This window comes from Recurvomyces mirabilis (genome assembly GCF_035927965.1).
Source record: "Recurvomyces mirabilis strain CCFEE 5264 chromosome Unknown scaffold_6, whole genome shotgun sequence".
NCBI classification, from domain to species: domain Eukaryota; kingdom Fungi; phylum Ascomycota; class Dothideomycetes; order Mycosphaerellales; family Teratosphaeriaceae; genus Recurvomyces; species Recurvomyces mirabilis.
Window position 1 is genome coordinate 850,045 of NW_027041940.1, and position 16,056 is coordinate 866,100.

At 52.1% G+C, this 16,056-nt stretch overlaps 2 protein-coding genes across 2 annotated transcripts; both read left to right on the plus strand.

The window, feature by feature from the left end:
• Positions 1-1,089: 1,089 nt before the first annotated feature.
• LTS14_003126 (uncharacterized protein) lies at positions 1,090-8,479 on the plus strand (the record flags this gene model as incomplete). The annotated part of the gene is made up of 2 exons (XM_064835831.1): positions 1,090-2,382; positions 2,435-8,479. 2 exons carry the CDS (start codon positions 1,090-1,092, stop codon positions 8,477-8,479), a joined length of 7,338 nt encoding a protein of 2,445 aa, XP_064696881.1.
• A 190-nt stretch (positions 8,480-8,669) lies between these two features.
• On the plus strand, positions 8,670-15,943 carry LTS14_003127 (uncharacterized protein; the record flags this gene model as incomplete). The annotated part of the gene is made up of 3 exons (XM_064835832.1): positions 8,670-11,013; positions 11,067-15,733; positions 15,791-15,943. The coding sequence occupies 3 exons, from the start codon at positions 8,670-8,672 to the stop codon at positions 15,941-15,943; spliced, it is 7,164 nt and encodes a 2,387-aa protein (XP_064696882.1).
• Positions 15,944-16,056: the final 113 nt, after the last annotated feature.

Genomic DNA, 16,056 nt, shown 5'->3' on the forward strand with positions numbered 1-16,056 from the left:
CAAAAGCACGGTGGATCAAGACTTCAAGTCTCGTCCAGCAGCGATACACACATTGCGAATTGGAACAATTATGAAGTGCTTCGCAGATTGACAAGGAAGCACTCAAGGCCAACGCCGGTCACGGCACGCCAGCGCTGAGGGACAAACCCACGCGGCCTAGACGGAAAGGCTCCTAGCATCGTCATATGGTGAGAATCCTGAGCTCGAATTTGCATACGGTAATAGGCCCACAAGCATGTGTCCATTGGCAGACACACCGATGTGCTGACCTCGGCAATACTCCATAAATTGCTTCAGTAAACCCACTGGAAAGCGCAGGTGGAGGTTTCCGCATCGCCAGGCATTCTGGCAGTGGAGCCATGGCATGGTGGGCACCCTTTGCCAAGAGAGAAAACCTTTATCAGATTAAAAGATACCGAAGATCAGTTGTCGATTTTGCGCAAGGTGGCAGGCGATCCTGACCTCCTGTGGATACCTTTCTGCAAGCCACGAATCGCTTTGTGCTGGGCACACGTAAGATAGAGGAACATGCCGGTGTCGGTAGTGGGACAAACTCAACAGGAAATGTTCGTGGTCGCTCGTTAAACTTGCCGGTCGCTGGAGGCTGTTGGATCACCCCTGAGACCATGGCAGTCTCAGTGTCTGCATCGATATTCCGCAGCGGATCCATCAGGCTCGCGTTCTGCTGGGCTCGCTTCCTGGGATACTCTCGAGAACGAAGGTCCAGGTCTTTGCAGCGGCGAACGAAAAGGTAGGCGCGTGATGTCTGTGCTTCACTGACCCAGCTCACGCCAACCAATCAGCGGTAGGCACGACGAATGCACTTGCCTCAAGTACGCCACCATCAGCAAATTGCTTAGACCCTACTATCTTTGCGACATCGGGTGAACCAACGTTGCAGTCCCCATCTCAAGTCGTTGATTGTGCTCGCAAGAAGATGTGTACTTGCCGCCGCAATAAGAAGCCCCGGTATCGAGACTTCCCTCCCTGAGCGATCGAGGATTGACCTTCTCGAATCATCGACCACGACCCTGAAAGCTGTCAACTCTCCGTCACAACTGTGGGTACATACTCTTGAGAGCCCCTACGATGGGTCGGCAGCTGGCCGTACTGAACGAGAAGCCTCGACACTTGCCTGGACCCGAGCTCCTACACGAGCTTATTGCATGGGAAGCATCACCTCACGATGTCGCCATAGAGTACACCGATGACCGAGGATCATGCCAGATCTTGACATACGAGCGATTGAGGGCCAGATCCGATGCTTTAGCTGCTCGACTAATCCGTGCGAGGGATGCCGGTCGTTCACGACGAACGACAAGATTCATCGTTCCCTTGTACATACAGCAATGCTTGGAGCTGTATGTTGCGCAGATCGCTGTCTTAAAGTCTGGAGGGGCGTTTTGCCCAATCTCACTGGACGTACCAGAGGACCGCCTACGTTTTATTCTACAAGACACTGATGCCAGTGTGCTTGTCACGGCGGCCGATCACATCGACCATCTACCACATCTTGAGGGCATAAACGTCCTCTCTATCGAAGACAATGAGACCAACGATAGACCTTTTGCTGCGCCATCGATACAAGCATCCGAAGCGGCGTATATCATGTATACGTCCGGATCCACTGGCATACCGAAAGGTGTCGTCATTTCGCACAGTGCGGTAACGCAAGCTCTTCTGGCCCATGAGCGGCATGTACCTCACTTCCGGCGCTTTCTACAGTTCGCCAGTCCGACGTTCGACGTCTCCTGTTTCGAAATATTTTTCCCGTTGTATCGTGGCGCAACACTTGTGGCTTGCCACAGGAAACAGCTTCTCAACGATCTCCCGGACGTCATCAATCGCTTGAAGGTTGACGCAGCAGAGCTCACTCCATCTGTGGCTAGTACTCTTCTCCGTGGACGTCAGAGTGTGCCAGGACTTGAGCTGTTATTGACCATCGGCGAGATGCTGAAAAGGTCTGTAGTTGAAGAATTTGCAGCCAGTACCGAGCAGACTGGCATACTTTGCGGCATGTATGGGCCCACAGAAGTAGCCATACATTGTACCGTTCAGTCATGCTTCCAGAAAGCAATGTCTGTGAGAGACATCGGCATGCCACTTGACACAGTGTCTGCTTTCGTTGTTCGGCCGGCAGAGAATGATGATGGTGGGATACCAGAGATCCTTACTCTAGGAGAGGAGGGAGAGCTAGCTCTGGGTGGCACGCAGCTGGCAGACGGCTACCTCAATCGTGAAGAACAAACTCGGGCGGCTTTCGTGTACCATCCACAGTACGGAAGACTCTACCGCACTGGAGATCGAGCGCGGATTGGCGATGATGGGAGACTGGAATGTCTTGGCCGGATATCTAGCGGACAGGTCAAATTACGCGGGCAGGTCAGTTCCTGCTACTCCCACACATCACAGGAAGGTGCTAACGTTAGACAAGCGCATCGAGCTCGGAGAGATCGAGTATGCCGCAAGCAAGACTCCTGCTTGCGGTAGTTCCGTCGCAGAAGTAGTAGATGGCCAGCTCGTCGTCTTCTGCGTGCGAGCAGAAACGTCACTGACATCAAATGGTGTGAAGCAGACTTGTGGTAAGTGGTTGCCAGTGTTCATGGTTCCTACAACTGTGGTGCTGCTTGATGCACTTCCATATCTTGCATCGGGAAAACTCGACCGGACAGCCTTAGCAGCGCTTCGCACGCCAGAACCTCGACCGGCCCAGCGCGGCGTGCTAGATCATCCACCGAATAGCCGTTTGGCTTGCGACATCATTAATACGATCAAGAAGATCTGCGGTGTGGAAGCGGACGAGACGACGGACCTTGCTAGTGTAGGTGTTGATTCTTTATCTGCGATACGCATCGCGGCTGAGCTCCGACGGCTCGGTCATGATCGAACAGATGCGACTGTGATACTCGACGCTCGGCACATACAAGATCTCGAGGAGAGCATGAATCAGTCTACCAGCGATACACCCACGAGGGATGACGTCCCGATATCGCGACTCGCACTGAACGACGAACCTTTGTTGGCTCATGTCCGCGATGAGATCGACTACATATCTCCTTGTACGCCGGTGCAGTCAGCAATGTTGAGTGTAATTGGCCGAGATCCTCAGGCATATTGTAATTCGGTCACTTTGGACGTGGAAGCAAGCGCCACGCCGGAGAAGGTTCGAACCGCCATCCAAGGCATCTCACAGGCCCACTCGATGCTACGATCCGGGTTCATTGCCACAGCTCAGAGTCGGACTGGCTATGCCACCATCATATGGAAGAATGCTGCTGCCGATCGAGTCAAGATCGTTGACCGTCTTGATGACTCCTTCGGAATCAATAACGCAATCGACTTGTTGCGGCCCTCCTGCTTCCAGGTCATCGCACGAGGGAATCTAGTACGTGTACTGCTGCATATACACCATGCCTTATACGATCAATGGTCGATGGATGTCCTGAAGAGGAATCTTTCAGCCAGTATGAATGGTCGAGCAATCGCCCACACCGCTTCTTTCGAGCTCGTGAGTGCGCATTACACATCGAAGTTGGAAGGATCTGCCAAAGAGAAGAATGAAGTCTTCTGGCAAGATCAGCTGCGGGACTGTACAGCAACATTATTGCCGAATATGAATACCAAGGTTGTTGCCCCAGGCCTACAACGAACACAATGGCACGATCTGGACCTGGAAATCGCAGACGCCAGATCGAAAGCTCTGCGATTAGGAATCAGCTTGCCAGCCGTGTTCCAATCTGCGATGGCGATAATACTGGGTTCTTATTGTGGCAGCGCTGATGTTACGTTCGGCGCTGTCTTCTCCGGCCGACACCTACCACTACCCGCCATCGAAGAGGTCTTTGGTCCTTGCTTGGTCACTCTACCATGTCGAGTGGACACATCCACTGCACGAACATGTGCCGATATTCTTCGGGTCCTGCACGCTGCGAATCGTGACATGCAGCGGCATACAGACCTGCCTCTCGCTGAGATTATACAAGCTGCGGGTTGTGCGCCAGGCAGTAAACTCTTTGATACACTCTTCGTCTGGCAGGAAACGACCTTGCAAACAGATCATTTAGATATATGCGTCGTGGAGGCGGACTCTCGCGACCGCCATGAATTCAACCTTGTTCTCGAATTCGACCCCACAGACCGCCTTTCCGTGCGCGCCACATATCAACGAGCCTTGATAACCGACGAGCAAGTTGACGTCCTACTTCGTCAGCTGGTTCTGTATGCTTCGAGGATGCTAGAAGCTCCGGAAACACTTCTTGCAGATCTTCATTCGTGTCTTGACGAGAGTCTGCTATCTGTCTCGAATCCAGAGCCCTCGTATTGTGCCGATTCGCATGGTCTCGTAGCGGCGTTCGAGCACCAGGCTACACAGCAGCCAGATGCAATAGCTCTCCTGTTTGCCACATCGATCGAGAAGGATGGCATGACCACCGACAGTCTCACCTTTGCCGGGCTCAACAGACAAGCTAATCAAATGGCGCATTTCCTACGATCTGTGGGCATCGCAAGTGGCGATCTCGTTTGCATCTGCATGGAAAAGTCACTCTCATTGTATGCAAGCATCCTGGCCATCCTCAAAGCCGGAGCAGGCTACGTACCTTTGACACCTGCGACTCCCAGCGCCCGCACCCGCGCGATTGTGCAACAGGCTCAAGTACAATATGTGCTATGTGATGCTACAAGCAAGGAAATTTTGGTGCTCATGAACGGCACGACAGTACTTGATGTGAGCGACATCGACTTCCATGACTTACCTTCTCATGACCTTCGCCTGGCATACGTTAGAGACGACATCGCATATACTGTGTTTACTTCTGGTAGTACAGGCGAGCCCAAAGGTGTCTCTGTGACGCATGAAAACCTCAACGGCAACCTTGCAGCATTATCCGATCTCTACGGTGTGAAATCTGGTGACCGTCTCCTGCAGGCATGCTCACAGGCGTTTGATGTCAGCGTTTTCGAGATCGTGTTTGCCCTCACCAGAGGTTTATGCTTGTGCTCTGCCTCCAATGCTACTCTTCTCGGTGATCTGGAGCTCAGCATACGCTCCTTCGGCATCACGCACTTGTCGTTGACGCCAACCGTGGCAGCTCTCATCGATCCTGCCAACGTACGAACAGTACGCTTTCTGGTCACCGCTGGCGAAGGCGTCACCGAGTTCGTGCGCCAGAGATGGGCTGGTAAAGGTCTTCTACACCAAGGATATGGACCATCCGAAATCACCAACATATGCTCGATCAACATGCAGATGTCGCTTGACGACAGCCTTGGCAGCATAGGTCCACCACTCAAGAACACTTCAGTCTTTGTCCTCTCTCCCGATCACGACTTCCAGATATTGCCTTTGGGATCCACCGGTGAGTTGGCATTTGGTGGCGAGCAAGTCTTCCGTGGCTATCTTGGCCGAGACGATTTGAACTCCACAAAATTATTGGATCATCCACGGTTCGGGCGTATATACAAGAGTGGAGATACAGGCAGGATCCATCCAGATGGTTCGCTGCTTATCGCTGGCCGAATGGACGATCAGATCAAGCTCCGAGGTAATCGTATCGAGTTAGGGGAGATCAACGCGGCGATCTTGAGTAATCGGGACGTGCAAGATTGCACTACTCTCCTTTGCGGCGAAACAGAGCCAAATAAGCTACTGGTAGCCTTCTGGGTACCACAAGCAGCACAAACGCGGAACAGACCCGATCTCACCATCTACGAGACGGATGCTTCGAAAATTGGATCCCTTTACGAGCAACTTGAAGAAAAGCTGCCAGCATATATGATTCCCAGCGTCTTGCTACCAGTGTCTCACTTGCCGATGACCTCGCAGATGAAGCTTGATCGACGAATGCTACAGCGTTTGATCTCTGGTGTACATACCGAGATTAAGCTGCGATATACTCGAGGCAACGAGGTGTCGGACAACGACGAGGAGTGGACTACTGAGCAATCTATCATTGCAGACGCCGTAGCTGAGATTATGCAGATCTCGAGACGTACAGTCGGCAAATCTATCTCCTTCTTTGCACTTGGCATGAATTCACTCAACGCTATTGCCGCTGCACGACAAATATCCGATCGTCTCGGTCGTATCGTCTCTATATCAACATTCATGCGCCACGCCAGCACCAAGAGGTTGGCAGCGGTCATGCGGGCAGAAGCACAGTCAGTTTCACCTCATCACGACCCGAGTTTTAAAGATACCTTCAGTTCAGCCTTCCGAGCACAGGTGCACAAGGAGTACGCTGACCGTGGTCTTGCTATATCGGCCATCCTGCCTTGCACACCACTACAAGATGCAATGCTGTCTGCGAGCGAAGCCAACACTTCCTCCTCGTACTACAACACCACCACATACCGCATTAGTGGTGACGTAGAGCATTTGAAAGAATGCTGGCAGCAACTCGCTGCAAGACATGCAATACTTCGTACCTCGTTCGTACGAACAGAATCATCCGAGCACCCTTATGCACAAGTAGTCTCTCAACTGACTAATCGGCCATGTTGCTACCGACTCGAGTCTGATGGGAATATTGGATGCAAAGGGCTTACATTTCCGCAACCTCCGCCGGAGTTGTCTCTACATCAACCATTCCGTATCGATTCATGCGGCCAAGTTTTGATTATCCACATGCATCACGCACTTTACGATGGTGTTAGTATGAGCGTTCTAGAAGATGAACTTCAGCAGCTCTACAGAGGTGAGCATATGACTTCTGCTATGCCATTCGAGCCCTATCTCGCTTTTGCTGCGCAACACAGCAGTGCTACTGCGATGGATGCGTGGACTAAGCGTCTGGCCGGCTATGTACCAAAGCCATTTCCTTGCATTGATCGTACCGGACGTCACAGCAGTGGTCTTACGAGAGTGAGCATTCTGTCGCACTCCACGGCCGATCTCGATGGGTTCTGCAAACGCTACGCGGTAACGCCATTAAGCATCCTACAAGCTGCTTGGACTAAGGTCTTGAATAGAACCCAAGACGCGAGTGACATCTGTTTCGGCAATGTGGTCAGTGGACGTAGCATACCTTTGCCTGGAGTTGAAAGACTTGTCGCACCTTGCTTCAACACTGTTCCCGTGCGGATCAATGTTGTACAGCACAGCAGCAATATAAGATTGATACAAGAGCTGCACAAGCAGAATGTTGCGAACTTTCAATATCAATTGACGCCTCTACGACGTCTGCAGACTCTGTCCTCTCAGCCTCAGTGCCATCTTTTCGACTCTCTGTTGCTGTTTCAACCACCGGAGCAAGTTCTAGATTCGTCCATCTGGCAGAAGATCGATGAGAAAGGCTCCATGGATCTACCAATTGTCGTAGAGATCGTTCCAGGCATCGACGCATATACTGCAAAGCTACACTTCCTACGGACGCACATCACCGATGAGCTTGCGAAGACTATGCTACAGGCTTTCACGGACTCTTGTGGTCTATGCATACAATATCCTTCAGGAGAACTTCGTGATCAGGCTACATCCGATCTCAAGGGCAGACTCGTGCCTGTGATAGATATGGTGCCGCAAATCCACCCTGACGCTGCTATTCTTGGTGCTGGAGAGGAAGTATGGACGTCAGACATGTTATTGGTGCGCGACTCATTCGCTAGGCTTTCCAGAGTAGGCGGCCAGAGAATCATGCAGCATACATCAATGTATCAACTCGGCCTAGATAGCCTGAACGCTGCACAGATCGCATATTCTCTGCGCAAGAATGGCCTCCGTGTCGATGCCGCGGATGTTCTACAAGCACTGACGCCGGCTGCTATCGCAAAAGTAGCATCTAGTGAAGATGACTCCGAAGCAGAAGAGACACAAGCAATTGACCTGCTCTCCTTCGAGGCTACACATCGAGAGGCGCTCGTTCATGCCGGGTTCCTGCAGATCACGGATATAAAAAGCATCAGACCTTGCACGCCTGCTCAGCACGGTATGCTAGCTCAAAGCCAGCATATGAAAGGTCAACTATACGTCAACCATATATTATATCGACTACTAGCTACGACAAGCGCCTCACAGATCATCAGTGCGTGGCTCTCGGTGCAGAGAAAGCATCAAGCTCTTCGGACCGGTTACTGGCAAACAGATGATGCTGCTATGCCATATTTCGCGCTTGTATGGAAGGCAAATGCCGTGACTGTTTCAGCATCGAAGCATGTCTCGATGACGGACATTGAGGAGCTCGAGTCGATGGCATCGACTGCGATACTGTCGGAACTGCATCGCCCGGCATGGCGACTGCATATCGGTAGGCATGAAGATGGACAAGCTATGATGTTGTCTGTTCACCATGCGCTGTACGATGCTGAAGGCCTGCAATATCTCATTGCCGACTTTGAGGCAGCTCTTCGTGGAGAACACATCGGCGCTGAGATGAGCACTGATACTCTATTAATGGCAGCACTTGGTCCTGGATGGCTACAGCCGCGAGAAAGTACCGAGTACTGGCAGAAAATCCTGAAGCACGCAAGGCAGGTATTCTGATTGACCATGAGCAAGGAGTGAGCTAACATCCTGCAGTATTACTCGCTTTCCAGATCTGTGTCCTACGGTAGTTTCACACCGTGGTCTCCAGTCTCTGGAACGTACTTTCGCAATTGATCAGCACATAATCGAGGATTTCTGTAGAACCAATCGTGCTACCATACAGGCGGTTGGACAGGGAGTGTGGGCCATGCTTCTGTCAGCGTATACTGGCGAAGAGAATGTAGTCTTCGGGACTGTCTTCTCAGCGCGTTCCAGCTCAGCCACCCAAGCGACAGCGTTCCCCGCCATCTCAACTATTCCTGTGGTCTGCAAGAATGCTGCTGAGACTGCTAAGGTAATTGCTCAGATGGTTGAGTACAATGCTACAGCTTCTCGTCATCGCTTCACACCACTATCGGAGCTTCAACAGATTGCCGGCGACGTTCGCCGAGCTCTGTTCGACACAGTCTTCGTCTATCAGAAGATCACAGGATCTCGGAATGAGACTAACGCCCTCTCGGTCTTACGGGAGACAGCATCTGTTGAATATACCGTTTCTATGGAGCTCGAGATGACGAAAAACGGCAGGCTTGCAGCTCATTTGACGTACAATACCAGCAAAGTCACAGCTGAGCATGCTCAACTCTTGCTGGCGCAGTATGAGAGCAAGCTTGGAGATCTGCTGGGCCATCCACTCGACACGTCTGACAGCAAGTTGTACTCGATCGTACCGGCTAGAACGCCACGATTGCCATCCAAGGCAGCATTCCTGCACGACTTTGTAGAGCTCAGCGCTGATGAGTATCCAGACAGGCCAGCACTAGAATTCATCTCTGCTTTAGGGCACGGAAAAGCTGGCAAGAAGATCTGGACGTACAGAGCATTGAACGAGCGTGCCAATCAACTCGCTCATCGACTTAGACAGGAGGGAATTATTGCTGGTAGCATCGTCGCAACACGCATGGACAAATGTGCTGAAGCATCAATTTCATTTATTGCTATCCTAAAAGCCGGCTGCTCATTCCTTGCACTAGATCCAGAGCTACCCCAGGCTCGGCAAGAGTTCATTCTCAAGGACTCTGGCGCTGCTGCGTTGCTCGTAGACCCCCCAGGCGCAAAGAGACAACAAGCTGGCACTCCTGTCACCATCGTGGTACAAGAGTGCGAGCTAGCCAACCAGCCAACCAAGAACGTTGTTTCGGGTCTCCAAGATGTTAGTGCAACTTGCTATTGTCTGTACACCTCTGGTACGACTGGGACGCCGAAGGGATGCGAGATCAGCCATGAGAATGCCGTACAGGCCATACTGGCCTTTCAAAAACTGTTCGAGGGGCGCTGGACAGAGTCCTCAAGATGGCTGCAATTTGCCAGTTACTGGTTTGATGTCAGTGTCCTCGAGCACTTCTGGAGCTGGAGCGTCGGGATAACGATGGTTGGAGCATCTCGGGATATGGTGCTCGAGGACTTATCGGGCTCGATACAATCCAGCAGGATCACACACATCGCCTTGACACCTTCTTTGGCACGTCTAGTGGACCCAGAAGACGTACCGAGTCTACATGGTGGAGTTTTCATAACTGGTGGCGAGGCTCTCAAGCAAGAGATTATTGACTCATGGGGTTTATACTCAACAGTCTGCAACTTTTATGGTCCAACCGAAACAACCATTGGTGTCACGTCAAACACTTTCCTCGGCTGTGATGCCAAGTCGACCAACATTGGCAGGCCGTTCAGTAACGTTGGAGTCTTTGTACTTCAGCCGAACTCCGACCAAGCAGTACTGCGCGGTGCCGTCGGTGAGCTCTGTGTTTCAGGCAAGCTTGTTGGTAAAGGGTATCTTAACAGACCAGACCTTACCAGCAAGGCCTTCCAGTATCTGGATAGATACAACGAGACGGTCTACCGTACTGGAGACCTGGTCCGACTTTTAGCCGGTGGATCGATATCTTTCGTTGGACGTAAAGATACGCAAAGCAAGCTCAGAGGCCAAAGACTCGAAGTCGCAGAGATAGACAGTGTAATCAAGAGCTCATCGCCACTGATTGAGGATGCACACTCACTGGTCATCAAGAGCGATGATGAAGTCAAGCAGACACTCGTGTCATTCTGTACCTCTGGTGGGCCAGGCCAGAGGAGAAAGTCCGAGATCGACCATTCTCCGGCTTCCAAGAGTCTCGTGACCAAGGTCATGGATGTTTGTCGAGGGCACCTACCTGGATACATGGTGCCTACACACATCGTTCCGTTGACGACTTGGCCTCTCACTGTCAACAACAAGATTGACTCGAAGCAGCTCATCAAGCTGTACAGTTCGATGACAACGATAACCAGCGATAGTCAGGACAGAGTTCAGGGTGCGGAGAGGCCATTGAATGAGGCAGAGAAGATCATCTGCACCACGGTCGCAACTATGCTGAAGCTTGACCGGTCGCTGGTGCAGCGCCATACCAACTTCTTCTCCTTGGGCTTATCGTCCGTGTCCGCGATCACGCTTGCGAGCCTACTAAAGCGCTGTGGAGTTCGTACAGTCAGCGTCGGCACAATTATGCAATGTATGTCCATCTGAGATCTTCGTCACAACTTCACAGCTAATCTTCTTCGACAGATCCGACCATCTTCGAGCTTGCTGCTGCGACAGGTGACGAGGAAACTGACCATTCGAAGTCCAACCATGTCCGTGAAGCACTACTTAGCCTGTCTGCTTATGCATTGCGTCACCGGACGAGCGCCCTTCGCACGCTGAAGATACCCATGCACGACATTGAGGCTATCACGCCTTGCACAGGTCTGCAGACAGGACTTCTTCTGGAATGTATTCGACAGCCCGAACGTCCGTACTTCAACGAGTTCCGCTATCGTCTACGGGACGTGAATCACGAGAGATTGCGTAGAGCCTTTGAGCGCATTGTTGCGGCCACACAGATACTACGAGCACGATTCGTACAAAGTGACGATGGCTTCGTCCAGGTCATACTAAAGAATATCGATCTCCCGTGGCACCATGTTCGACCGAGTTTAGATGTGGCTGTGTGTCACATGGCTTCGATGCGCTTACAGTGGTGCGAGATGAATAGCGAGCAGATTACACAGCCTTTTCAAGTGGTCATCTATGAGCATCCGGGTTGGTCAGAGCTAGTTCTTTACGCTCATCATGCAATATACGATGGCACTAGTTGGGACCTCATGATGGACGCTCTGGCAGAAGCATACAAAAACAATAGCACTCCAGATTGTGGGCCACGGTTCACAGATGTCCTACCGCATGGGCCGATCTGTCACATGGCCGAAGCAGAACGGTTCTGGAGACAGCGAATGGAAGGCTTTCGACATCAGCCTTTGAGGAAGGCTACTTCTGATCCGGGCGACACTATCACTGCTAACCTTTGTATCAAAGACATGGCAGGGATCGAACAGTTGCGCAAGGATCTCGGTGTGTCCCACCAAGCTCTGCTCCAAGCGTGCTTCGAAGTGGCTATCAAGCAGCCTTTCAGCGATTCAACCTCATATGGCCAGGTAGTATCTGGACGTTCGATCGCTTTCGAAAGGGCAGACTGTATTATTGGACCTCTTTTCAACACCATTCCAGTGGTGTTGTCTGTCGATCCAGGTGATAGCTGGGCGTCCTTGATCAGGCGCTGCCATCAAATGAACACGACATTGCTTCCATACCAGCACACGCCACTTCGGGATATACGCAAGTGGTGTGGATGGTCATCGACAGACTCAATCTTCGACGTCCTCTTTGTCTTCCAGCACTCTACTAAGCAACCACTTGGGGAGAAGTATGATTTATGGTCGGTCGTCGAGCAACCACCACGGGCAGACTATCCACTATCATTAGAGCTCACCATGATGCCCAATGCAACTCTACAAGCCACAATCGTCGCTCAAGCAGATGTAGTTGATCACAATATACTGGAAGCGATGCTGGGAAGTTTTGTTACTGCGCTCAGCGCTGTGGGCACGGACCCAGACCGTAGTATCGCACAGGACTTCACTATTTCATCGAAAGTTGCGAACGACTCCCGATCCCACGAAGCAAGACTTCAGCCTTACCTCAATGGCGTACACAACTTCTCCTGGACCGAGCAAGCACTGAAGCTGCGCAGTACGATTGCACAAATAGCTGGTGTACAAGGTGATGTAGTAGATGAGCATACGTCCATCTTCGCACTTGGCATGGACAGTATTGACGCCGTCAAGCTTGCCTCGCGAGCCAAGAAATCAGGATTCGTACTACCCGTCAGCAAAATCTTGCAGTGTCAGACCATAGCGAGGATGCTGGAAGCCATTGGCCAAAGCGGAGACAACGCTGTATCTGACGGCGATCTCAACGACAGACTCGTCGAGCAATCGAAAGCCCTGTTCGGAGCCATCAGAACCGAGCACGGTTATTCTGTAAGTTGTGTCGAGAAAGTCCTACCAGCAACACCGAGCCAAGAGGCTCTAGTCGCGGACATGATTCGATCAGACTTTCAAGACTACTACAATCACGATGTGCTTGAGTTGGACTCGCAGACAGATGTCAGAAGGCTGAACGACGCCCTACAGCAGGTTGTTAATGGCTCGTCCATACTTCGGACCGGGTTCTACGAGGTCACTGCTGCTGATGTGGATGCCACGTTTGCTCAAGTCATCTGGCCATCCTCCTTCATACAGATCCAAGAAGCGGCCATCGAGACTGACATCGAGACCATTCTACGCACAGTCACAGAAGAAGTCAAAGGTTGTCGTAACGGCCAGCCACTTCTCCGTCTAATGATGGCAAGCAACACAACCAACCGCTACCTAATCATCTCGCTGGCACATGCACAGTATGACGGCCACAGCCTGGCCTTGCTACATGAGGACATCTGGCTAGCCTATGGGGGTGAGTACGTCCTACGCCCACCCTATGAGGGGAGTATACAGCAAGCTATCTCGTCCACGGAAGAGGCGGCCCGCAAGTTCTGGTCGAGCAGTTTTTCCGAAGCACAACGGCAGCCCTTTCCACAGCGAGCAGCCCTGGAGTCCGGTGAAATTGTGCATCGTGCCGAGAAGTCGTCGAAGTTGTCTTCTGCCACCGTGCGAAGCTTCTGTCAAGCCAACAGCATCTCAGTGCAAGCCCTAGCCCAGACTTGCTGGTCTCTGGTGTTGGCTTCTCACACAAAAGCACTAGAAGTCACGTTTGGCGTTGTGTTGGCCTGCAGAGACAGCGAAGAAGCTGAACGCATCATGTTCCCCATGATGAACACGGTCCCAGTGCGCGCGGCACTCCACGGAACCAAGCTGGAAATACTGCGAGCTATGCAGAGTAGTATTGATGATATGCGGCCTTACCAGCGTACACCCCTGAGGACAATACAAGCCGTGTGTAGTGACGCAGCGGAGGACCGAAGCGGTTCCGGGCTGTTCGATGCGCTGTTCATCTACCAGCACAGACCAGAAGCTCGAAAGACTCGGACACATCCACTCTACAAATCTGTCGGAGGTCGCTCAAGCGTCGAGTACCCTGTGGCTGTCGAGATGGAAGCTGTTGGTGACAACATGCTCATGAGATGTGCTTGCAAGAGCAGTGTACTGGACGAAGAAGGCACGAACAATTTGCTCAACCAGCTCGATACTGTGCTCGAGAGTATCGTCAACACGCCCACTGAGCCTACGGTCACCTTCCGAGAAGGAGGTCAAGTCTCGATCGGCACACTTCCTGCCTTCACCCTCACATCTAACACCACCGACAAGCCTGTTGCAAAGCCTATAGGTCCGACCAATGTGCAGGATGGGTTATCAGCCACTGCTCTTCTCATCCGCGAAACCCTAGCACAAGTAGCGAAAGTACCGGCCGACAGCATCTCACCCATCGCCACGATTGAAACGATAGGGATCGATTCGATCTCCGCTATCAAGGTAGCGGCAGTGTTGCGCAAGAAGTCCATTCGCTTGCCTGTGAGCGAGATCCTGCGAGCGAGGACTATTCACCGTATGGCTGAGGCTGCTGAGAGCATGTCGAAAGCCAAGGAGCCCGAGAATGTGAATGCCGAGGCCGTAGTTGTCCAAGTCCTGCAGGAGCGTGGCTTGACGGATCTATCCTCGAGATTTGGTATAGACCTGTGCGATGTGCAGGCTGTGCTTCCTGCGACGGCTGGGCAGGTGTATATGCTCAGTACCTGGCTACAGTCTGCGGGTCAACTGTTTTACCCGACCTTCAGCTACGAGATCCAGACCAGTCTTGGTGAAGATCGGCTCAGACATGCCTGGGAGCAGCTCGTCAAGCGTCATGACGTGCTACGGACTGTCTTTTGCGCGACCAACGACTCGAGCATACCTGCCGTACAAGTAGTGTTCAAATCAGTGCCTGGAAGCTTCAACACAGACATCGTCCAGCAGTCAGAGGCCAGGGTACTTCTCCAGCCAATGGTCTCCCTATTTACCGAGCAGACCAACAAAAGTTGGCTTCTGAAGCTCACCATCCATCATGCCCTCTACGATGCCGTCTCCTTACCCTTACTAATGCAAGACTACTCCTCCCTCCTAAACGACAAGGAGCCAGTCCAGCTGAGTATCCAGTCGGCCGACGTCCTTGCATTATCCATCACGGAAGCGGCACAGGACAAACAACGGGAGTTCTGGAGATCATACTTCAAGGACCTTCACGCCCCAGCACTCAAGCAGCCAACCATATCAGGTGCACAAAACCGAGTCGAACTATTCAAGCCTGGCCTATTCTCCGATACAGCTGGGTTGGAAAGCGTAGCAAGACAAGAAGGCGTAACGATCCAGGCTCTTCTCTTCGCCACATACGCTAAGGTCTATCTCAGCCTTACCACCAGCAACTCCGCGAGCACCAAAGCAGATGGAAAAGAGCATGACGTTTTTCTAGGCATCTACCTCTCCAACCGCTCCCACCTCCCGGACCTCGATAAGCTCGCAGCACCAACACTTAATCTCGTCCCCCTGCGCGTGCGACATCCTGCGACGAAGACGATTTTGGGGGTAGCGAGAGAGATCCAAAGGGATTTACAGGCTATCGGTACAGCGGAGAACTCTGCTGTAGGGCTGTGGAGGATTAAGGAGTGGACGGGTGCGAAGATTGATACGTTTGTTAATTTCTTGAAATTGCCCGAGGGGGTTAAGAATGATGAGGTGGAGCGACGGGGTGGGACGGTCGTGCTGCGGGAGATGGTTGGGAGGAGGCGGGAGGGGTATGCGAGGGTGGCGGGGCCGGGTGATGATCATGTAGGGTTCACGCCGCCCAAAGCGCTAAGTGGGTTGAAGGTGAAGGATGCTTACTCAGTGAGTCTGGTCAATGATCTTGTTGTTGGAGATGGGGAAGCTAATTTCGTTCTGCAGTATTCGCTTGATCTCGAGGCGACCGTAACGAACGGGAGGCTGGATCTGGGCTTGTTTTGTCCGGAAGAAATGCTAGGACTACAGGAGGCACAGGATGTGATGGTGGAATTGGAGTGTCTGTTGGAGAAGCTGGTCGGCAAGGCGAAAGAATGAGATCTCTGCTGTTTACAGTAGATTAGAAGGCGTTTGGCCATGGCGTAGGGGGCCGTTTGGTATAGGTATTGTTTCGTCCTTTTTAACAATAACACGTGATACACACTTCCCGG